The 26,114-nt window shown below is 36.9% G+C and overlaps 1 protein-coding gene across 1 annotated transcript in view; it reads right to left on the bottom strand.

The window, feature by feature from the left end:
- SYNE1 (spectrin repeat containing nuclear envelope protein 1) overlaps window positions 1-26,114 on the bottom strand; it is a 462,280-nt gene that overhangs the window by 301,985 nt on the left and 134,181 nt on the right. Inside the window, exons 10-19 of the mRNA XM_027083161.1 lie at window positions 24,061-24,168; window positions 20,993-21,130; window positions 19,551-19,715; window positions 12,163-12,275; window positions 11,445-11,613; window positions 5,961-6,057; window positions 5,043-5,245; window positions 3,071-3,235; window positions 2,457-2,609; window positions 1,317-1,460 (exon numbers count right to left, since the gene is read on the bottom strand). Coding sequence (XP_026938962.1) covers window positions 1,317-1,460; window positions 2,457-2,609; window positions 3,071-3,235; window positions 5,043-5,245; window positions 5,961-6,057; window positions 11,445-11,613; window positions 12,163-12,275; window positions 19,551-19,715; window positions 20,993-21,130; window positions 24,061-24,168 — 1,455 coding nt within the window. The remainder of the gene's footprint in view (window positions 1-1,316; window positions 1,461-2,456; window positions 2,610-3,070; window positions 3,236-5,042; window positions 5,246-5,960; window positions 6,058-11,444; window positions 11,614-12,162; window positions 12,276-19,550; window positions 19,716-20,992; window positions 21,131-24,060; window positions 24,169-26,114) is intronic.

Raw genomic sequence — 26,114 nt, 5'->3', positions numbered from 1 at the left:
ACTGCCTGAAGGAGAAAATCATCTAAAGAACGCTCCTGTCCTATCGCCACAAGGCTCAGCTAAAATTACTGAACAAAATAAAGAGAATCTGCTGACATGTATAAAAATCAGTGTGCTTTAGAAGTCTTCCCTGGATACAACAGGAAACGTACCAAGATGCTACGTCTAACGCAGCAATTAAGAAAGCATGATGACTCACGTGTGTCTAAAAGAGTACTTTGCTTTCTCAGAAGTTTCCGTAAATCACTAAACCCGACCTAGGCTAAGATGTGCTAGCCCAAGACAGGGCTCTAAAGGCTGCTTGAAGGTTACAAGTTGTTGACTCCAAATTGTACCCAATCTTTATAAATAATCTTAACTTGATTGCTTGAAAGAATTTAAAATGGCCATTCTACTATATACCAGTTGGACAAAATTTTCTTATCTTTCATGGCCATGATTCTTCTTATTTTCATCTATCTCACTTATTCCTCTCTTTCATTAATTCTCCACAGCTGGTTTCATATTGGCTATTCTCTTTCTACTTTTCCTCTCCTAATTAACAGGGTTTTCTGCTATTTTTTCCTTTGTTGTCCAATTCTTCATTATGAAATTTTTCCATTCACTTATATAATCACTCCTTTCTTTTACCAGATATTAATTACAAAATCTAAGTGGACTTTGCCACAGTATCATCTTCAAAAAATTCAACTTCAGATAGATAAAAAATCCCAGTGAAACTTCCAAACTCTTAAGGAAAATCCCTCAATAGAACAGAAAAGGCTTATGGCTAGTGCTTGATATTCACTGAGCTTCCTGCACAGAAGTGGCATAAATGTATCTATCTTAAATCCAAGGTAGCTCTGTGAGATGAAGAGGGAGAATTTTCACTGCATTGTGGCTGTATAAGCGAAAAATACCATAAATAATCTTAGAGTGGACGTATGTCAAATACATCTCAATAAAAGGTATTTGGGAATTCTTTCTCATTTAAATATGTGATGTCTTCCTCCCCCTTCTTCTTCCTATTCTCCCCTTGCTTCCCTCTTTGTTTTATGGCTTTCAATTGGTCCTCTGTCCTCCCAGAGGAGGCCTATCTTTCTATAAAATACAGCTACTAGTACTTCTAAATTAATAAAGGTAATGCTTGGTATCAGCTCCATAGTTTCATTTTTAAAACTCATGACAAACTTACTAGATGAAGAATCCCAATAAGAAATAAAAACATGATCTGCTAACAAGTAAATGATTTGCCCACGATGACAGAGAACGAGTAAGGTGAGCTGGAGGCAGTGTTGGTCCTGCATAGAGTGTCATGCTTTAAAATATTTTCCCACCTTGGTTAGCTGCTCTTTGAGCCCAGACATGGTTGCAAACATTTCGTTAGCTTCTTCTTGGGAGATCTCTTTGCTAATGAGGTGTGCTGTCTTTGTAATCATCTTATACTGGGCATCCATCACAGGCACCCTCTGCTCAATATCCTACATGAATCATTGAAACAGCTACATTACCACATGATACATTTCCTCTTAATTTCAAGATCTGACAACTGGACACAAATCAGTATGCTCTGAATAAAACTCTAGACCTGTCATCATCTTTTGGCGATTCCAATGACTACTTCCCTTCATTACTAATATATGATATACTAGTAATATCATACAAATAAATGTTTCCTTTAAAAGTCACCATAATCCTTAAGCTAACCTAAAGATAAACTGAGGTAATCTTTACACTTTCAAAATACATATGTTAATGTAGTATGGAAACATTATGTCACGTAAATGCATGTTAACAATTTGGGGCAATTCCTCTGATTTTAAAAATGAAACAACTTTTTCTTTAAAAAAAGTAATACATTGTCATTATAGAAATTTATAAATTAGAGATAATAAGTTAAAGAAAATGTAATACAGTCTTCTCACACCAGAGCCAACATCCTTACCACCACAAGGCTCTGCTAAAATTACTGAACAAAATTAGTATTTTTCCTGTGTGTTTACACCCATTTTTTATTTTTACAAAAAAACGATGATACTATTTTTGCATTCCTTACTTAATAGTATATTGGAAAAGCCTTTCTATGTCATTAATATTCTTCCATTACTTCATTTTTGAGAGCTGCAGGGTATTCAAAATATGTAAACAGCACAATTCATTTAGCAAATCCTTTATCATTGGAGGCATTTATGTAGAGGTGTTAACTCCAGACGTCTGCTTTTTCCTAGTACTTTATAATTTGATTGTAGAAAATTAAAAAATCTCAATTAAAATACTATTTAGAAGTCGGTCAATAAACCTCTTCAAAACATTCAAATAAATTTTTTTATGAGAGGTGCGAATCAGGATATGTACACATGTCAAATGATGTCAAGGAGACATAGAAACAGCTTTTGCAATGGCCTAAGTAACTTCACTGATCTTTCTATTCACAATAGAATTCGTTTTTCACTTTGTGTTCTAGAAAATCAGCTCACCTCTAAGTCTTGAGTTAATAATTTGACATTAATCAAAGAGACTTCTAAGGGCTCTGAAAGTTTCCTAAGGGCTTCAGTTGCAAAGTCAGACAGGGTAGTAACACAATCTGTGTATTCTTTCTTCATTCTGTCCAACTCATCAGCTCGAGCATACTGTTAAGAAAAGGGAGGGGGGCAACATCGAAAGCTATTAAGACAACACTCTGGAAGTTTGTAACTTTCCCTTCTACATACTCTCTGGAATGGTTAGGTGGTAGGAAAGACTCTAATTCCTGATTCTTATTTTAGATACACTTGAAGTTAGTCCAAATACTGTGAAAAGAAGAAAGGAACTAGCAGAGAAGCAACAAATTATGATTTGATGCATGAATCATTCCATATAAGTAGGTTCCATATGTCAACATAATCCTTAATCAAGCTTTACATTTCTGTTATGTGCCTCCATTACAAATGGGAAAGAATAAAGGACCAAATATAAACATAACGGTTCTAAACACATCTGTACTCTGCCTTAATAAGCCCATGCCATAACCATAAAAGAGTCTCTAAACGGACTGTTGATCACATTTATGACGCACCCATGTTCTAGGCATAAATAGATCTGAAAAACATACTTGCTTGACTTCCATAAACAACTCTCTCCATCGTCCATTTAGCAACAGTAACTGCTGTTTGAGATCACGGGAAACCATCTCATCACATGTTTCAATCAGAAAATTGCCAGCATCGTTCATGGCAGTGTGCTGCTGTATCCAATGAGGCAAATTTCGAAAAAAATCCTACACAAGAAACAATGTGCACTACTGTAAACCACACACCAGAAGTTAATAAATGATATGAAAGTAGCCAGACTAAGAGAAATATCTTTGCTCTAAAATTTGTGCAGATTTTAAGGTGAATCCTAAATTTCTTGCAAAATGGAAATTTTTAATAAAGAAGGTCAAAAATATGAACTAGAAACGCTGAATGTCTTTTTATAAGAATATATGCAATATCTTTTGCTAAAGACAAAACAAAACATGATGACCATTTTGTTATTCCTGTTTTAGAGAGGAAAAAGCTGAATTTCTGTGAGTGTAAGGGACTTGTGCCTATAGACTTTAGGCTAGTAAATACCAGTGCCAAAGTCATCTAAAAGGTATAATATTTTAGGGAAATACGTAGCTGTCTTAAAAATCGTTTGACCTGTTACTTTTGATTTTATTCTATTTTATTTTATTTTTGGCTGCACCACGTGGCTTGTGGGATCTTAGTTCCCTAACCAGGGATCAAACACGTGCCCTCTCATGCCTCAGCAGTGAAAGCACAGAGTCCTAACCACTGGATCGCCAGGGAACTCCCAACTTTTGATTTTAAAATCTGAATACTGTACATGAAGATAATTAACAATCACAGAGATAAACCCTTGAAGGAAAAAATTAAATGATCTGGGCCAAGAACACAATACAGTGACATCCTTCCTTATTTAAGGTTACACACTTGGCTACGGAACAGCTTCCACTTGATTTCGAATTAAATGCATATGTACCTGTGCATACACACACATACACACCACGGTAAAAACCAAGGACACCAAAGAGAACTCAAAATCGATTTCCTAAGCCATGTGCAGGAGGACTTCCTAGATAAATCGATGAGAACAATTCTGTTTCTGGTGGGTATAGTCCCTTGGATGAAATTAACACATGACATCTACTAGGGCCCTGCCAGTCTAATCAGAAAAGCCAAAATCTGTGTGGGTTCCAGTTGCTCAGCTACACAAAAATACTTAATCTATATGAAACATAGAACGGGAAAACATAAAAATTATACACCTACTTGTACAACACAATAACAGAAGAACCAATCTTGCATGACAAGCAGTAATTCTAATATAAGTCCTATACTTCTTAATGGGAATCTGGCATTTTAATCTTTTACATACATATAAATAGTTTTTCCATGAGAAAAATACCAAGCTCCCATTCAGAAGCGTATATACAGAAATCAGTCCATTCCATGTGATCTTTTAATGTAAATGATATTAAAGTAAAACAGTTAACTCTTGCAAAAAAACACACACTCCTGTAACCGGAGGAAAAACATCACTCCTACCGAGAATAAGACCGTTGACGGAGGGTTGATAAAAATCCCAAAAAGAATAGCCAAAGAGACAAAAATGTAGTGACCCATCTGTTGAACCAGTGTATGCCATCACACAGATTTAGTACTACTTTAGCCAAAGTTGTTTTCATCTTCTCTTAAATTAGGAAATCCTCAGAGGCTGTGCACTGGACCTGCCCCTTCAAGCCCAGACCTTACTGTGTGTATAGCGCCCTCTGCTGCCTATTGGGTTTGGCCACTGCTCCATGGGTCACTGCTCTTCTGAATGCAAAAGTCAACCGCTGTTTTAACACAACTTTTATAAAGCAGCCTATCTCTTGGTCTAAAATAATTTAATAACCTGAAAATGAGGCTCTTCAGGCAAGGTCAAGATTTTTGTAACACGTTTTCAGATATATAACGCTCCCTAGACAACTTTGCTGTGAAAATCTCCTATTTCTAAATTCACCTGTGCTTGTTTCCTTTTATAAGAAGCAGTCTTACCTTTTTGGCATGTTCTGACTGATTTAGCATTTTCTCAGCATCCTCTAGCCAAGCCTGAAGACTAGCCACGGTATTGTCATAACGGTCCCAGTTGGCAATGACTTCTTCCAGCATGCTGCGCACGCTCCTGACTTCCACTGAGAGGTTCCTCCACTGGACAGTGGTTTCATTCATGAATTTCATCACATTCTCAGCCTCTTCCACTGAAACGGATAGAACAAACTATAATCCTTATTTTATATTTTAAATCCACCACAGCTTTTTTCTACGGTCTATACACTGGTGTGCATTCCTAATTCTTCCTAGGATTTTAAATTCAACAGATATAACGTTAGAATTACATTCAGCTAATGTTGGGGACATGTTATACCTTACTCATAGGTATTTATAAAGATTAAAGGCAATGATATATTTCAAATTCCTGATAAATGGGATGCAATAAATGACATATATTTGTTTGCATCTTATATGCACTCAGACACATATATAGTATAATCACAAATGCTGTAGTTCATTTTCAGCAAATATGACAGATATATCTGCAAATTGAAACAGACATATTTTACAATTGTGTCTTTACACTAACTTAAGTTTTCATAATATTCAAGTCAGTCCACTTTTTGCCTTTAACCGTTGGAATTTAAAATAGGTTTGAACATTACAATTTAGGAAAAGAATGCTTATTTTCCTCTCTCTTAGAAGATCACACACACAGACATACACACACACAGGCATATGATTATACAGGATAGGCATTGCACAAAGTCAAGGGGACTGAATCCAGTATGTGCTTTCCAGGCCAATGGCATGGTCACACAGAGATTCTGCAGAGAAAAAAATGATTTGATCATACTGAAACCTGTAGGCTCTAAATTCTGCTGTATTCAGTACTGCAACCAATTCTGTCTTGCGTTTTACCTGAACCATCAGCTTTGACGTACATCTCAGCTGTCTGTTTCAAGATCTGGTATGTCACTTCATACTGTTCAAAGAACTTGCTATTTTCTATAAAAGACTAGAAAAAAAGGGAATGGTTAAACGATAACCAATACTGGCTTACACAGACATGCCAAAGTCAATTTTCTTCATTATAGGTATGTGGATATGTTACCCAAATCTACCAACCTCATTCTTCGGAAAAATATCAAATTAATTCAACTGCCATAAATAACCTGATTATTTCTGAGAATATAACTTGATTCTACACTTTTAATTCTAATTCACTCCTACTTTGAGAAAATATTATATTTCTCCTCCACCCAAGGGTTTGCTTTTAGAAGAGACAGAAGTTTCTCCAGAGAACCTGGGGCTACCATTTATAAAGCAATAAATTTGGAACAAGGTTGTAAAGTGTCCCACTGTGTTTTAGCTGTAGGGTTCTGTTGCTCTTTGAACAATAATTCTGGTGAATCATGACTCTGAGGAACTTCAGATTATAAATAACTGGCACAATGCAATGCACACTTTCTTAAAATAAAAAGTAAATACAAAAATATTTACAAGTAGAAAAACGTTAAATAATCACACATTCCATCCACGTTATCCATATGCTGTCATATTTCTATTACCTAGTATAAAACTTAAAGGTAAGCATGTCTATATCTATGTCTGTATGCAACTTACATATGTATTAGAGTTACTATAAGCAAATGGATACTATGAAATTGAGAATATACAAAAAGTCCTTAGGTGAGTTTTATTATTGTTAACTCCAGGAAATATGAAATAATTCCTTTTTCAGAGATGATTCCTACTTCTGTAAAGTAGAAAATTAATGTAATTATAGATAACAACACACTACCAAAGGCTTCTTAATTTCTTTTAATAGCATAATTAGTTCCTATGACGTAAACTCAGTAAAATACTTTGTGTCACTATTATAAAATACAAAATTAGCCTTCAAAAACCAGCTGAAGTCCTGAATAGGATGTTGATGAATGCTTAATATGGAGATGCAAAATGTTTGTGTGCAGAGGCAAAACTATTCATACAGCAATTTCATAGACATCCCTAGATTTTATTGATAGAAGTTTATAGTATTTCAAGATTATATTAAAAATACATATAATACATTTCATATCGGGCTTCCCTGGTGGCGCAGTGGTTGAGAGTCCGCCTGCCGATGCAGGGGACACGGGTTCGTGCCCCGGTCCGGGAAGATCCCACATGCCGCGGAGCGGCTGGGCCCGTGAGCCATGGCTGCTGAGCCTGCGCGTCCGGAGCCTGTGCTCCGCAACAGGAGAGGCCACAACAGTGAGAGGCCCGCATACCACACACACACACACAAAAAATACATTTCATATCATTTTATGTTTGCATTTACTTATATAGTAACTATTCTTCAAAGATATAATGAATAGAGAAAGCTGTGAACTACCTGGGGTGGGGTTCCCTGATGAATACCTTATTCAATAACTTTAATACGCTTTATTATTTTTGCATGAGAATTGGTTAGTTCATTATTTCGCCTAATGTCCTACTCCCTTAACCTCTGCCTGCTCCCCAAGTGGGGAAAGAGTAATTTAGTAGAATTTAAATTTTGAATAATTTAACAAATAGGGAGGTCCTGGTTTGATCAAAAATGGAAGATTACACCTAATGTTCAAGACACTGTAAGAAACTGAAGAGATAAATATATTTGGCAAAGTTTAAAACAAGAGTCTCCGTTCAGTTTGGACACAAATTCCAAAAAGCTAATGGAAAAAAAATTGTTCAAAGTGTCAAATAAATGGGAAATAGTGCCTATACTGGACATTAAGACTTACACATGCTTTTGCTAGAGTGGTTTACAAATTCATTATAATTGAAAATGAGAAAAGTTATTTCCAGTTTCATTTTTGGTCTAGGGTAGGAGTGGGGAGAATGCTTTTAGCATATTATAAATGTCGAGATTCATTTAAGTGTTTTTGAGCTTTCCTATGAGGAAAACTAGGTAATTAATTTTTGAAGAAAGAAAATTTACTTGTTATTTTAATTTTTGTTTCATTTATTTTTGCCCTTTTTTTCTGAGTCCTGAGTAACTCCATTTAGTAACAAAATTATTTTGTCTATTAGAATCACTTTAGCAGGACTGCTCAATCACCTTTTTTGCTGTGAGCTATCTAGATAAAGTCTGTCAGAAGAATGCAAAATTAAGCACAAATGTTGTGTTTAAAATAACAGTGACAGGATTAGTTTATTTCTTTCAAAATATGGCTTACATTTGGATATCAAGTTCAACAAATAAGACATGTTGGTCAAGGGACTTTTAAAGTTGGTGGCACTTTAGAAAAATAAGATATCTCTTTATGCTACAAAATACAAAGTATTGGTGGAAGGGACTAACTTTCTACTCTCAAAAGATAAATATAGATATAATAAAGAAAAAGCTCATCAATTTCACTCAAACGGAGGTAAACCAGACAATTTAAGATTTTAAAAATCAACTTTGAGAAGTAGTTTCATTAGAACTGCCTATTTACTTTAATAAAATCATTACAAATAGTAGACCGTATGTTCACATTACTTGTTGCATTCACATCGTCTACGCTCCCAAGAGCTCTTCTTTTATGTGAAAGAATGAAACGTTGTCTCATTTCTTCCATTGTAAAATTGGAGCATGTGTTAACTAACACGGTTATGTCACGAACAATTCAAACCAATCATCTTCTGATTTACATTACAGTATGTAATCTCTCACCAGGATCACGTGGCCTAATTTAATCAACAAGCATTTGTGAAATATCTTCCAAGAATTCCTTGAGCACTTAGGGGTTACGTACCTTACGTAGCCCCTATGTAGTTCTCTAATTCCCTAACTCTTGTAAAAAGTATCTTTTTTTTGCAGATGAATAAAATTGAATTCAGAATTCAGACTAAGGAAGAGATAATTATGGAACCCTTACATCCCAAATATTACTTTGCTTATTGATGTAGCAGCATACGGCTCATTACAATCATTTCTTTTAGAAACCAAGGGAAGGGTTATATTTAAGAAACTGATTTTATGATTTTATTTGAAAGTCTTCATGCACCTTGAAATAGTCTGTTCTAAAGAGAATGATTTTCCCAAAAACTTCCAAAGAATGAGAGAAGCTCTGTGGGGTATGAGACAGAAGGAAAACAATAATGAGTCAGTCTTTTTTCCTTAAAAAATCCCTAATATTCTATTACTATTATTGTTGTTGCGGTTATTAAAACTTTGGGAAAGATTAAGTTATTTATAAGGTCACATGGGTAGCGAGTCATTGAGCCATGATTCAACACATTTCTATGTGACTGGTGTCCAGGCTTCAATAATCTCTCCCACCTCACCCCACCCTGCCCCAATAACATGCCGCCCATAACAGACATGATAGTAACTAGCAGGTTGCAGTATGGAAGTGTAAAATACAGTCAATTACGGACCAGCATTAAATGGAACTGATACTTATGTGAACTATATTCTTTAGTTTACTGAGCTGCAAGAGATCACTTTAATTATTTGGTCTTTTCAGTTTAAAAAAAAAAACAAAAAAAAAAACCTTTTCTTCCCAGCCAATTTTGTTAGAGAGTAAAGTTCAGTACTTAAGCACAAAGGTTTCTGATTCGGAAAGATGTGGATTCAAATCCAGATTCCACTTCTTACTAACTCTGCCACCTGGAGCATGTGACTTGAGCGTTCAAAGGCTCGATTTCCTCAGTGAAACAATGTGAAAATGCCCAGCCCACAGGGTCATCACTGAGAAGGAAGATGACACATGTAAAACACTTGGCACATAGAAAATATCAATATCCTACAATTATTAAAACTATTAAACTACAAATACCTTAACCCCCTTTTTGAAATAGAAGCTTAGGCGATAAATATGTATTTTTTATCAGGTGATAAAATATTAGGAAATATTTATTAAAACCCGATATATTTGTAGAGTTATTAGCAATTTTACAAATAATTTTGAGAGTTACGTTACCTAGCAGTTTCAAATTAGCAGCTCAGTGAATGTCTATGAAGTAGGCAGAAAGTACTGATTTTTTTTATTCATTAGTAGTAATTCTTTACTTACATATGCTTTAGTTGAGAAGTTCAAAGAGAATTATTAACATCTTTGTGTTGGAACATTAACCTGGTGGAACAGTCCCATTAGGTATTTCAACCTAATTGGCTCTCCTTAAATAGCGAGAACAAAGACGCATCCTGAATAATTACCTCTGAGCTCAGAGTGTATCATTTGACATGATTAAACCCAAAAATATAAATGCATATCTGTATTTAATATTTTTGGGACTAATGCAATTGCTTAAACTTAAAAAAAAATCAGATTTCTCATTACTTTCCAAAATCATTCAAAATGAATAAGGGAACATAGTGTCACAGATTTCACATTTTTGGACAAATGTTTCCTAGAAAATTGTAGTAAATCTAAAGAAAGATTTTATTGTTAACCCGTTAAACGTTTTTTTTCAAATTCATGTTGTTTATTTAGCGCTTAGAAAATAAAATTAAAATGTAGCAAAATATATTATGGTTCTAGGATGTAAAGATATGGTTTCAATAAATATTCAGTCATGCCAGTTACAGAGCCACTGAGAGCAGTCAGGTTAGAAATGGGCTTATATTTTAAATTCATCAATTTATCATTTAGAACTTGTGATTCAATATAAATGGAACAGTTACAGGACTGAGATGCCCTATTAACATTAATTTTGTGAGCAAATTTGTATTGCTAATAAATTGGGAGGGGGCATGTTTAACTAAGAGAAATAAACTGCCTTTAATAATTATAATTCTCTGATTATATGTAAATGGAAACTGCTAGTTACAGAATAACCTACTTTCCTCCTTAATGCAGGTCTACTACTCTATGTAAATATAGGATTATCTATGCTGGTAGCCCAAAATACGAGAAACTCTTCAAAAATTAAGTTGGTACAGAGATTCGCAGACGAAATTTTACTTTTCCTGGGTGCACACAGGAAGCAGTGAAGCTCACAGAATGACTGTAAAAACGGCATGCTTGACCTAATCTAAAAAAAAAAAAAAAAAAAGATGGTCCCCACATGAACAATTGAGGATTGTTCAAAACTACCCATGATTGGATTTTAGAAACATGAAGATAATCTTTAAGTATTTTAATTCCGGTTCAGTAGTGAGTTCACAGTCAGTTGTATGCAATGCAAAAACTTGCTTTTTTAAAGCAATAAAGCCAATCACAATGGTTCAATATGATTACTGCAGCAAAACCTTTCATATCTCCAAAGAATATAGGTATATATTTCAGATTGTTGTGAAAAGCTCACAAACTTACATCAAACCCATTTAACACACTGGTACCTTAATGTTTAAATTCAAGATAAAAGTAACAAGTGTCCAATAAACTAGAAGGTATCAGATACTAAAGCCAGGTGTCCTCTGACCTCTCTGTCAGCGCCAGGGAGACTTACCATGTAGTTCTGCAGAAGCAGCTCCACTGAGCCTCTCCTCCCATACTTGATGATCCAAGACTTCAGCTTTGACTCTGCAAGAACCAGCAGTGAGAGCAGACGGTACTTTAATTCTAGAAATTCCATTTTCATTAAGTGTAGCTCTGATGTGGAGGAAACAAAATGAAACCTAGAAACAAAACACAGGGAATTTACAGAATGTAACTAATAGTAACAGAACGGGGCTTACTTAACCTGTTACATGTGAGTATTAAATAAAATGCAGGCACAAGGTCTTCTAAACTCTGGCTTCTCAATCACTCAGGAGATCTGGTTCTGTTTCTAGCTCTGGGTTTAAAGGCAAATCACAATTGATGGAAGTCTTTGATTTAGTTCTTTCCCCTGCCAAGATAGCTCTCAACTGTTTCTTTTATAAGCTGTTTTTGCAATATTACATAATGTTCCTCACAGTACTGAATAAAAATACAGCCTCTGAAGAAACCATTTCTGTCATTTCCAGGCTGTGGGTACATGCAGGTTTACTCTTTTCAACTAATAATATACTAGAATATTGGCATTCTTAACATACGTTATGGGAACCCAATTTTTATGTACCAAATGGAAGCACCTCTGTAAAAAAAAAAAAAAAAGTCAATTCATTGAAAGAAAAGAAATGGGGAAGAAAAGCATCCACCGAGCCTTTTAAAGACACTTCATTTAAAACCGGACGTTCTCTTACCTCTCAGCCATGTCCTCTAATTGATCAGGTGGTACTGGGATCCCGTTAACAGACCTGGTTCGGTAGATTTCATGGAATGCTCTTTTGTGGGCATCTGTGTTTTGAAGCAGATCCTAAGATACAATTAAAAAAAAAAAAAAGAGGAAACATGTTCACAGGAGGCTAAGAAGCATAATCTCCAGCTTGCACGGATGAGGCAGTGCATTCAACAATTGGATCGTGCTCCCATAGCCACACGTGGCTTGGTGCCGGTCACAGGCTTTTCCCTTGTACAGGAACCTGGGTGCTTGTCCATAAGGCCCCGTGCTAGAGCCGTAGCTAATAATTATGGCATCTTTTAAACACACATGACACTTGCACAGCAATGCATTCAGACATTTTAAAGGCACATGGTCCAAAGGGAAATGTAGTCAGTGCTAAAAACAGTGATTGTTAGTGTTTTTCTCTTTCCGTGATTTTGAATCTACTGATTTTTCAAAGCTTAAAACTAAGCACAACTAGTTTAACCCTTTAATGGTCAAAATAAAAATGTTAAGTTCTCTACGGTTATTCTATTTTGAGTGCATGCAGGGTACCATAAAGTGATGTTTGCTTGCCATCTTAAAGTAAGTCAATTACATTACAACATATTATGAAAATACCCTTGTGGTTAGGAGATTTCAATCAAGCACAGGGAATGTCCCCAGATATCACAGTGGGAAGAGTAAATGTGATGTTTTATAAAGATTCTTTCCAGATTGTATAGAACTCCACAAATTTTAATAATTTATTTAGATTGGTTTTCTGGGTTTTTCACTGTCAAAAGACATATTTATATAAAGACTTACATGTACTTCACAATTCCTAACCAATTTCTCACATAGAAGTAAAGAAAGAGAAAGGTGAAGGTAGATTCATGCCATATTTTCTAGAGTTTAGGTTGTTTCTCAGTAGCAGAGTAAATAGCCAACAGTTTGTCACTCACTGAAAAATAAGATATATTAGCCCACCAGAATGATACATTAAAACTAACAGTTTCTCTCACACTAAGATTTAGTAGATTAATTGGAGAAAACAGAAGCAAAACCCAGCCTAAATCGTAAGAGATACACTTGATGGAAGGGTACACATGAAGGCTTTCATACATAAAGACGTGAAAGTCATATGTGTTTGTTCACATGAGTGAAATCAATTTTCTTTTAATTCGGGGACATTAGTTTTTATGTTGTAGAAAAAAATCCAGGACCAAACTATTTCTATCCTGATATATATTTGCTATTACCACCTTTTGACCTGCTTTGAGTCTGTAGGTAACCGCACAGATATTCACAAGTCCCCTGCTCCCAGAGGGAGGGGACTACAGGCATCTCAGAGCTGATTACAGTGGCCAGAGGACTGTCCTAGAGCTGCTACTGCCTGTGCGTATTTGAGTCACTCTCTACCCCCTCCTTAACATCCAGACACATTTCTGTGGCTTTTATCTTGACCGAAACTCCCCCAAATGACTACAGGGCAAACTGAGAGCCACCACCACTCCCAGCTCTGATTTCTTACGTGTGACAGTATGTTAACGTATGGGTGGGGGTCTGTGACTATACTGGGATACCCAAATGCCCAGGTGCCTCCCAAGATGCTCTCCCTATTGTAGTTTTCCGTATCTAGTTAATCAAAAAAATCTTGACAAGAAATCAAAACCAACAAAAACATTTTCACACATATGACAAAAGAACTACAACTGGCATGATGTCACTGGGTCCTCTGAAAGGCTGTCTCACTACAAAATAGCTGGAAGCTGAGCACAGCATACGACTTTAATTCACTGGTGGGCTCACAGGAAGTAAGTGAAACCTTTTAGGGCTCCCACTCTCCGTAAAACGTGACCCCAAACTGGATCATGGTCCTGTGAGCAAAAACAGATTGAAAAAGCTGATTGTCCCGGGCAAACATCTAAACCACTGTGGCAGGAGATGGAGTCTTGGAACTTGAATAAGGTGAGAAACACTGAAACTGAGACCCCCTACATTTAGCCAGAACCCTCAAAGAGGGCTGATGTGGGCCTGGTAGACAGCAAATGAAAAAGAAGGAAAGCAAAGGTCACCAAACACAGGAGACAAGCTACCATGAGTGAGAATCAGCAGAAACAACGCATTCACGGTGTGAGAAAAATGTAAGTAATTTAATACTTGACAACAACCGTTTGCAGGTTAGAAGAGTGTGACCTGGTTAACGTGTTCTTAATTCCTTATATTGATTAAGAGGAGGTTAAGACATTGATTAACTTTCCACTTCGTTAAGTATCTATATGGTATAATTTCAAGGACACTCACACTACACAACTAGAGTTTATAACTTCAAACCAGTTCGAGGGAAAACATGGAATAAGAAAAACGAGCAAGTGAATAAACAAACAAAAACCCCTCAATCAACTTATAAATGAGAAGAATGTAGAAAAAAGAAAAAGTAGGGCAAATAGAGTCAAATGGTAGAAACAAATTCAAGTATATTAATAATTATAAATAAATCTGAATGGAATATATATTTACTCATCAATAGGCAGAGATTGTCAGATCAGACAAATCTAACACAACCATTTGCTTTTTAAAAGAGATAGTCCTAAACATTAAGAACAAGGATAGGTTGAAATTAATGGAATGGAAAACAACATGCCAGGCAAATACTAACGAAAGAAGGCTGGTATGAGTGCATCCGTACCAGGCAAAATAGATTCCTGAACAGAAGTCATTACAGGTCAGGAATTGCTTAGCGATGAAACTTTCAATTTACTAGAAAACACGTTAATTCTGAACTTGAACATATGTAGTAAGCCTCAAAATATATAAAGCCAAAGCTCATAGAAACACGGGGAGAAACTGAGAAATCCACACGGCTGTGGGAGTTATCAACATACCTTTCCCAGTGACTGAGAGAAAGCAAAGGAAGCCATTGGAACAGCAGACTGGGGGTGAGGGAGCGCAGAGGAGGGAAAGGGCTGCAGATCTGTGGGCCTCATGGGCCTTTCAAAGAATTTTTTGGTGTTTCCTTTGAGTAGATGGAAGCCAGTGGGCAGTTTTGAACAGAGGGGTAAAATGAACTGAACTGCATATTAAAAGGATCACTATGGCCATTCTACTGAAAATACTCTCTCCTTGATACACTGCTTCCCTTGGCTTTTAAGAAAACACAGTAGCTGGATCCCCTCCTACTTCGCTGATGGCTTTTTCTCATGCTGGTTTATTATTATTTTTTTTTTTTTCCTGGTTCATCTTCTACTCTCTGATCTGTTAATACTGGATTCCCTCAGGGCTCACTTCCTGATGCTTTCTCTGTGTACATGTGCTTCTTTAATTTCAGTCTCAGAGCTTTAAACATCCCTTTATATATTCAGAGTCATCCTCAATGACTCTAAATATTTATCCCCCCTCCTGCCTCTTAGCTCCTACTGCCCACCCCACACATCCACTTGGATGTGAAAAAGTCTCATGCTTACCTTGCCCCGACTGACCTCCATCTTTCTTCCCAAACCTGTTTCATTGTCTCTCCATCTCAACTGATGGAAACTCCATTTTCCCAATTGCTTGGTTGAAAAATCACAGTGTCATTTATGACTCCCCTTCCTTCACAATCAATATCTAACGCTAAAAATTCTCTTTGCTCTGCCCTCAAAATATACTCAGAATCTGACCACTTCTCAACATCTCTACAGCTACGACCTTTGCTCAAGCCACTCTACCTGGATCATTGAAACTGGTTCTCTGGCTCCTACCCTCTCTCACCAATCCAGCCTTATCCTCACACAGCAGCCAGACTGATGCTGTTCAAAGAGTGCTACTGCCATTCCTCTGGTAAGAAAGTAGACGGAAAAAGATTATTAGGATACAGCAGAGAAAATTAACAATGTCAAAAGTGCAATTAAGGAAAGTGAGAAGGTGCAAAGAAACAATACTGGGGACAAATGGAGGCTTCACTGTAGGCACAGAAAAGATTACAAGAAAATATATAGAAGAGCATTTTGAATAATTTTGTGACAATAATTTTGAAAATGTGGTCAAATGAACAAATTCTCAGAAAGTATGATTAGCATGATTGACCTGATTAAAATTTTGAAAGCCTGAATATTTCTAAAATCATTTTTAGAGGCTGGGGACACAAGAGTGAAAAACAAACAATAATTCCTTGGCCTTATGGAGGTGACATTACAGTGTAGGAAATCAAGCAATAAATAAGGTAAATAATTAAATTAGCAGTTGAGGTGAAGATAAATGCTAAAAAGAAAAACTGAATAGGCAAGGGGAAAGGGAAGTTGTACTTTCAAAGGGGTGGTCAAGAAAGGATTGACTAAAAGCTGACCTTTCAATAAAGGTCCAAAGGAGATGAGGAAGAATGTATTGGGAATATCACTGGAGAATGTTTCAGGCCAAGGGACAAGAAAATTCCAGAATGATGGCAACGGCAAAGGCCTTCAGGTGGGAATGTGCTTGCATGTTTGAGGTTATCTTTTCAATGAGGTTTCACTGACCTCCCTACTTAAAATTGCAACACCACCTAATACTCCCTGTCCTTTTACCTTCTAATATAAAATTTATTTATTTATTATGTTTATTATTTCTTAACTGCCTCCTCCTATGAGAAGGCAAGTTACGTTAGGGTAGGGATTTTCTCTATTTTGCTTACGGGTGTATCGCAAATGCCTGTAATGCCACTTTGCACATAGAAAGAGCTCAGTAAATATTTGTTGAAAGAGAAGGAAAGACCCTTTTAGGACCATTTGGTCCTGTCCAAAATGACCATAAAACATCTGGCTCATGCCAAAAGGTCCTTGATAATTGGTCATGTTTGGCCCTGTCCGAAATGTCCACGGAGATATTTGGTCTATAGCAAAAGGTTCTTGATATTGGCCCTGTCCAAAACCATTTGTCATGGACCAAATATGCTCATGGACATTTTGGACCAAATGTCGGCTAACTGGAAAGACTGGAAAGGCATAGCCAGAGGAATAGAAAGAAAATTCGGGAACCAAAGGAAGAAAGTATTTCAAAGATGAATAACTATCTAAAATGCTTCTAATAAGTGAGGTAAAATGAGGACTGAGAATTGGCCATTGAGTGAGGAACAAAAAGAACCCTCCCGAACCTGACATGGATAGCAGGGCAAGGAAAAACGTGATTGGAAGGGGTTCTAGAAAGAATGGGAGAAGAGAACTATGAAGCCAAAATGAGATCTAAGACAATTCTTTCAAAGAGCTTCACTGTAAAAGGAAGGAAAAAAAAAAAAAAAAAAAAAGGACAGTAACTGAAAAGGGAGGTAGGGTTAAGAAAGAGGCTTTTTAAAGATGAGAATAATAATGGTATATTTTATGTGGGTGGGAAAAATCCAGCAGAGAGAGAGAGAAAAAAAAATAAAGAAGCAAAGAACTACGGGAGTTATCTTTTGGAAAAGAGCAGGGAGGATGGGATCCAGCGCACATGTGGAGGGGCTGGCCTTAGCTCGAAGCACAGATGGTTCATGCATAGTAACAGAAGAGGAGACGGAGTATCCGGGCACAAATGCTCGTAGGTGGGTTGATGTGGCCGTGGGAGCTTTGCGGAAATTCTTTTTTGATTGCTTCTATTTTCTCAGAGAAATAGGAAGCAGTGTCATCAGCTAAGAGTAAGGATGAGGGAGGAGGTGTGGAAGGTTTCATGAGACAAGGTATAAAATAGTTGTCCCAGAAAGGCAGAGGGAATAGAGTCCAAAAATGCCTTTGGAATGCCTGGGAGCATTAAGGACCCACTCGGGCTAGTCATCGTGACTGGGGGTGTGTTCTTCTCCAGCCACAGTCAACTGCCTGAGTGTGGGCAGGAGCTAGGCAGAGAATCGGCTGTAACCAGGGTGATGTTTAACCAGGAGTGTAGGACAAAGTGAGACCTGGTTGTCTGCTTATTTTCCACATACAGAGTAAACCCCCTTCATGACACAATAAATGAGGTACACAAATTCAACTGCACAAAATGCAGGGTTGCATCAATGAGACAACGAAAAACAGCATTTTGAGCTAGGTCCGTACTATCAAAACGCGGAGGAAGCGTATTAGAACTTACGCTGAGCACAACAAAACATGCAATGAGCTAAATAGAGTCGCAAATGACTGAGACCAGCCAGGCCTAATCCCACCCCTTCCTAAGGCCACTGTTAACTCCCACCCTGACCCCACTCCTTTAGCACTAGGACACGACAACCCGGTTCTCGGTTTGCCTTCCTTTGAGAATGGAGGCAGGAATGAGGTGTGGAGCCTACAGCCAATCACGTTATTATGTAAATTCACACTGTCTTTTGTTTTCTCTTTTCAAAGATAACAAATAGCAAGAGAAATAACAAAGGTAACTGCAGATAAAAAAACATCACAGAGCTACTGGAAAATACCTCAGGTAATGAGTCTACTGGAATTGTCCTTAACAAGTACAGAAAAGGGAAGTGCAGATCAGAGAACTTCTAAGAAGGTGCAACATCTCTGAACCAGTACGAACGGATGCCTGGGAGGCCTGATTCAGTGCAAGTTCCAGACCATACTAGTGAAACGAGGATAGTTATCAGTTAGCCATTAATAAATAATAAACTGTAACCCGTCTTCACTGATCAGGCTTGCTTTAATAAAAGCTCGCATGCTCTCCAAGGGTCACACAGCCTAAACAGTAAGATGTTGGCCAAGGTGAATTTAGGAGCTTGGAGTCAGCCGTGTCCAGTTTGAGCTCCAGCCAGTTAAGGCTGGCTAGGTCGGGCTTCCCTGATGGCGCAGTGGTTGAGAGTCCGCCTGCCGATGCAGGGGACACGGGTTCGTGCCCCGGTCCGGGAAGATCCCACATGCCACGGAGCGCTGGGCCCGTGAGCCACAGCCGCTGAGCCTGCGCGTCCGGAGCCTGTGCTCCGCAACGGGAGAGGCCACAACGGTGAGAGGCCCGCGTACCACAAAAACAAACTAACAAACAAAAAAGACTGGATAGGTCCACCGACCCTCCATCTGCGCATGCGTCGAGTGGTGGCCTATTGACATCAGAGGGCCCAAAACTCCACCCTCTGGTCACGCTAAGGCCACCATTTTCTGAACATACATCCCATGAGGAAGCCTGTGGCTCAGCTGCATCTGCACAGAACGAGCAGTATCACCTCACCTTTTTCTTATCTCTCATCATCTTTCCCTGGGCTCCCCATGCCTCAGCCTTATCTCATAAATAATGAGAGCCCCTCACCTTCAGGGAGGTGGGTCTGAGATCTGTTCTCCCATCTCCTCCCTGGACTGCCTTGTGAATAAACCCTTTCTCTGCTGCAGACCTCGGTGTCTCAGCCTTTGGCTTGCTGAGCAACAGGCAAACAAACCTGATTCGGTAACACACTAGGCCTGTTACGCTGGAAGGTTTTCCAGCCAGAATGTTTACCTTGTGTTGCTCACGTTTCCGTTGTATTGTGTTGGCCGTTTCCTCGTGAACCTGCTGAATGGTTATTTCCTCTCTCAGGGCCACCTCTGCTCTATATAACCAGGCCCCTATGGTGCCCAGAGGTGCAGGAAGAGACTTATCGAGTTGTATATGCCAATCAAACAGCTGAAATACAAAATTGGAAAGACAGTATCTTAACACAGAAGACAATTCCTAAAATTCCCCCAAATGATTTTAAAGCCTACAAAATGCTTGAAGTAAATAATTCGGGGTTAATTTAATAAATATCAAGTAAGAAAGTATCTGTGTTCTGAATCTGATGCTTTGAGAAGTTCAGAACACAGATATTTTCCTATTTGATATTTATTAAATTAACCCAAAATTATTAACTTAAATGGGGAGAAAATGACACTTAGAAGCAAGTTTTGAGCAAACTTAAAATACATCTTAGACATGGAAGGATATTATTGGGAGATTAGGCAATTTTCTTCTTATAAGGAATAGCATAAAGTGCCCAGTGATTTTCAGACTGGCTTTTGCTGAAAGGGAATGGACTGGCTTTGCTGACGCGCTCAAAGATGCAGCAATTATACACCTGCTGATGTGTATCCTTTAAAACCTTCCCTATGATGAAAACAGGTCCAGAAAAATCAGGGTCGTCTAGACATCTCTGGAGGAAAATGAGTATTCACGATTCTTACTATAATAATATAATTCTCTAACCATCTTGTCATTTCTTCCACTTCACCCAATTCTCAGGTACTGTTTCCTAACTTATTGCAATGAGAGGTGGGATGGGTTGGGGTGCCTGAGATCTAATCTATTCTTTGATGGAGTTTAATGGGAAAAGTTAGATTATGAAAATGAAGAAAATAGGGTGAGTCCGAGGCAAATATTCCCATGAGTGACAGAAGTTTCAGAGGTTTTGAAATCTTGGTCTTTAAGTCTGCAAGATATTAATATGAAAGTTACAGAGCAATTTTCCTTCAAGTTCATGACCAGATAAGAAGATAAGCTTCAACTAAAGAATATAAAAATAAATGTGAATATAGGAAGATGATTAACTGTTGATGAAATCTGATGATGGAATTTGGAGAAGCTGTTGAGGCTCCATTCCTGGGGAGTCACCTCTTCTAAACAACGCAGGATTAAACTGTGCAAAATGAGAAGTAACCTAGGTGGTCTTTCAGGATTTCAGTGTGTCATCTGGTCAATGGCGATATCACACTTAGGGCAGGCAAAGCAGGAAAGAGTTGTTAAGCACTTCCGCTGACTGAAAGGAAAACTTAACAAGTGGACAAAGTCTATCCCACAGGTAAACCTTCCCACCTCAGACAGAGATAGGAGGACCTGATGTAACATCATTTTGAAGAAAGGGATGACAGAAAATATTTTTGACTAAATTATATGAGTCTAATGAAATGAATCGTTGGAGAACTTACCCTAGAGGACACTCTATCCCAGGATTGTTTTACCAACGCTTGGTCAAGTGACAATTTACCATCTCTGTGTAATGGTTGTATCAAGTGTTCAATCTGTTTCCTTTTCATTTCATATTGAACTCTGAAGTGCTTAAATGACTAAAAGAGGAAAAACAGCAACAACATGGCAGTTAGTCAGAAAAGGCAAAAGCAAAGGAAACCACATTTCCTAAATAACAATCCTTTATGTTTGGATAACGTTCAGTATATGTTGTTGACAATAATAATGACAATGACAATAATAATGACAATAATAATGACAATGACAATGCTAAAAGCAGCTAGCATTCCTCAAGCCCGGATGATGAGCCTGGCTCCATGCTAAGTGCTTTGTACATATTATCTTCTCTGGCTCCCCATTGCCCTACAGCCTAGACAAGCCCCGTTATTACTACCAAGCCCAGAGGTGACCTGGCAAAGACAAGTAGTAGAGTTAGGACTAAAGCCTAGGATTTCTCATTCCTAGTTAAATAACCTACAAGCCAGTCCCTGCTCATCAGGAAATAATAATCAACAGGAGTATAAATCTATATTAATAATCAAAATAGTTGCTTTCCTTTAAAGCACCAAACAATTTACAAATAGAAATTGCACATATCAAAATAGTACAGAATTAACAATATCTTAATTTGTGTTTAAGTAAGTCGGTATAAAGAGGTTTACTTTAGGGGACATCACTTAGGTAATAATCCTTTGCTTTAATTCTATGGTGTTAAAATATTAAGTATTATATCTTTCTTTTGTCACAGTATGGTTAACATAAATTTGTAATATGTAGACTTAACTGTAAGTCTAATACTAACCTCAGAAAGTAGTGATTTTAATGAAAGTCCTACATTTTATGTTCAATTAACACATCCTAAAATATGTCTCAAAGTCCAAATATGAATTGAAAATGCCACTCAATGTGCAATTATATTAAAGAACATGAGAACAGCCCTGCAGGATCTAACAGATAACATCTGAAAGAATTTCTTAAGTCACTGAGTAAACAAACATGTAAATTCACATAACAAACACTTGGGGGAGTTGGTGAATAAATATTTTCCCACAAATTTTACCTTCCATTCCCTCTAACTTAATGTAATTTTAAAATACCAAAACATAAAATCAGTCTTCAATTTTGTTCTACAGAATTCTATATATGGAAAAATGGGAAAATACACTATTAATTGATAAGTAGAAACAGAAGCTTTTGATTACATAATAAACACACAAATGAAAGAAAACATTCCCTCTGCTGTCTAACCCTATTTTAAGAGATTTGTGATCATCTTTGGCCTGAAAGGAATGTTTCTGATTTATACTTTTCTAATCCTTAGTTTTCATCTTAATAACATCTATATAACCGGTAACTTTATAACTTGGAATTTATTTTTTGATAATTTATGCTAAGACTAAAACTCGCTAATGGACTAAATAAGTACATTCACTCTGTTCTTGCATTATAGTCTCAATTTACTGATTTAATCATTTTAACCAGAAAATTATCCTTCTGGGGGAAAAAATTACATTGTGTTCCACAGCAAAAAGTACAAACATATAATCACATACAGAATTTATTGCATTGCCAAGTCCATCAAATATAATACTGATGGCATCATCAATCTGAATTCAGGCACGCTTTACAGAGAGGATTATATAAAATCACACACTAACTCTAACAGCTAAATCTTTTATCATCTGCCACTTCGCATCTCTTATATCACGCACACCTTTTTTTGTAGGAAAAATGATCAAAACATAATGTAGATTAGAATATACTATAGTTTTGCCACTAAAATGCAATGATATTTTAAGTAGGAGAAAATGTCAATGCTACACAGAGTTAAGTCACAATTTAATGGAAAAAACTCTGGAAGTGGAAATTGGAAACTGAAATACAATTAATGATAGTGTAATGAGACTGGAAGAAAGAAGAACCTCCGCAGCAATAATAACACTGGCTGCAGTGTGAATGCAATAGTGTTGAAGGAGGCAGGTGGCAGGAGAAACTGATCTCATTAATGGGCCCACTCCAAATAGTCATGTTGCAATTTTTTATTTGATTCAGCTTATTCTATAGTAATTTTCAACTTGGCACTGAAGTCATTTTTTGGTGGAATTTTTTATTAGGTAACATCTGTAAGATCATGAGTTGTACAAAAACAGCGATTAAATGTGTGTGTTTTGGGTCACCTGCAAGACTCTGAGTTCTTGGAAAGTCATGAAGCCTCAGAACTCTATATAGTGCAGATACGTACAATTTAAAACTACCAACTCCATCTCTGGGTGTACCCCCAAAGGAAATGAAAACAGAATATCGAAGGGATATATGCACTCCACGTTTATTGCAGCACTATCACAATAGCCAAGATATGGAAACAACCCATTAATGGATGAACGGGTAAAGATGATGTGCTGTATATATACACAGCCATGAAGAAGAAGAACCTCCTGCCATTTGTGACAACGTGGATGAAACTTGAGGACATTATACTAAATGAGATAAAGCAGACAGAGAAATAGAAACACTGCATAATGTCACTTATACATGGAATCTAAAAAAGTCAAACTCATAAAAACAGCAAAATGCTGGTTATCAGGGGACTGGGGGTAGAGGGGAATAGGATGGATATTTAAGTATACAAACTTCAAACGAGTAGTAAGTAAGTCCTAGATGTCAAATCCACGGTACAGTGAATATAGACAACAATACTGTATTATAATCATCAAACTTGCTAAGACAGTAGAACTTAAGCATCTCAACCACTAAAAAGAAATGATAATTATGTAACATGATAGACGTGCTAATTATTGCTACAATGGCAATCACATCACAATATATAAATGTATTAAATTTTAAAAACTACCTATTTATATAGAAATACAATTATTAAATTATATGTAAACAAAATAATGTATATTATTTCTTTAAAGACATTTCTCATTAATATCATTTGAAAGATTAAACATAGATTAAATGATAAATAGGAATGTTACTCATGAAAGGCTTTTAAAAAAACTGAAATCCGTTTTCCTTACATTACCTGATATTTATCCTGCAAATTTGATTCTGTCATCTGTGCCCTTGTCAAATCTCTTTCAAATTGTTCTATCCAAGCTTTCGTTTCCTTCAAAATTAGCCTGTCTTCTCTCTAGAAACCAGCAGACATTACAATTGCATTAGTATCTGTGCATTTACTTAATTGCTGATTAATACTTGACTGATCCTAGAATATACTGAATATTTAATAAGTTCCAAATGTCTCTGAAAAATTTTCTTTCTCCCTGCCCTCACCTCTTTGGGAGAATAAGAAACAAAAATTAATTCTAAAAAAAAAATCTTAATTATTGTGCTGAATACTGAAATTACCTACCTCCATTGTTCTTCTCAAGAAACATTTATTTAATTAAGAAAATGTGCTGGGGCTTCCCTGGTGGTGCAGTGGTTGAGAGTCGGCCTGCTGATGCAGGGGACACGGGGTCGTGCCCCGGAGCCTGTGCTCCGCAACAGGAGAGGCCACAACAGTGAGAGACCCGCGTACCGCAAAAAAAAAAAAAAAAGTGCTTAAGAAGAAATATGTAAGTTCAAAAATACTCACAAAAAGCAATGGCTGGAATGGTAGTGGAAACAGGCCTGTGGCTGCTTCTTAACCCAAGGCCATTGGTAACACAGAGGACTGTTCTGGATCAGATTAATTTTGACTGAATTTGAGGAGCTACAGTCACAGTAATATTGGATTACTAGTGTATATTATTTTTATTTTTTTTGCGGTACGCGAGCCTCTCACTGCTGCGGCCTCTCCTGTTGCGGAGCACAGGCTCCGGATGCACAGGCTCAGCGGCCATGGCTCACGGGCCCAGCCACTCCGCGGCATGTGGGATCCTCCCGGACCGGGGCACGAACCCGTGTCCCCTGCATCGGCAGGCAGACTCTCAACCACTGCGCCACCAGGGAAGCCCCACAGATATTTTTTTGAGCACTCAACATGTGCCATGAACTTTACTAAACCATACAACTCAACATTGCACAGAAGAGATGTGATGAAACTCAGGATTACAAACTAATTGAACACTTACCTTTTTCAATTATTTCCTGCTTAATATTTTAAAGTACAAAAATAAATCTTTAACTTTATTTTAATTTTCCACGTCGCATATAAAGAAATTGTAGTTATTTTAATTTTTCCTTTTATTAGTGCTATTAAGTATTATTAAAAAGAAATTAATGTCATCTTAGAATTAAAGATTAGTGAGGAAGTCCATGGGAGTGGCTTAGACTGTAACTATCATTTAATAACACATATGTCATTTGTTCTACTAGAAAGGAAAAGGATATAACAGAATTAAGGTGTTAAAATAAACGTGTACATAAAGACAAATACATGCAAAAGAATGGCTAACAAGCTACAGAATGCAGAATGTTTGAAAGAGGTCACTAATTCAAGATTACTTAAATCTTACCTTAAGAATTTGGATAGAATTTGCAAAAGATGGGAAACCTGGAAGTATTTCCTAACAATATGAAAAGATAATATATAGAAAAATAATATGAATCATGGAAAAAATTATATAGGAAACAAGAAAAATGGTGAGGCATTTGTCTGTAAATAAATAGACAATAATTTTAAGGGTATAATTATTTTAAGATGTTTTAACAACTTTTGAAAGTATCAAAATGTTTGAATCAAACAAGGCAGTGTAGTATTGTAGCATTTGATGTTTTTGTTTTAATTTGTAATAGTCATATGTGGCTATATATATATATATTATACATATGTCTTGAAGTAGTAAACATTTTGAAAGGAGAACAATGTAAAGAAAAGGTATATGGATTCATATTTTTCTCTATAAATACTGTCATAATACGCATCTCTGTATTCCTATACAATTAAGACTGTGCTGTGCTTCTGAAAGCAGTCAGTAAAATTTGTTTCAGTGGGGGAAGGAATGAGTGAATAAATAACTGAAAGTTTACTAGATGAGAGAGATAAGCCAACATGCCTATTTTATTTATTTACAATTGTGTGCTAATTATCCAAGGACTACCTTTAGGGAAAAAGTTCCTTTATCAGTTTTAATGGATGAAGTAAGAAAGGCA

Source organism: Aethalodelphis obliquidens, unplaced genomic scaffold (genome assembly GCF_003676395.1).
Source record: "Aethalodelphis obliquidens isolate GAN/ISIS:26980383/991018 unplaced genomic scaffold, ASM367639v1 scaffold3, whole genome shotgun sequence".
NCBI classification, from domain to species: Eukaryota; Metazoa; Chordata; class Mammalia; order Artiodactyla; family Delphinidae; genus Aethalodelphis; species Aethalodelphis obliquidens.
This window is presented reverse-complemented; position numbering and strand designations above follow the sequence as displayed.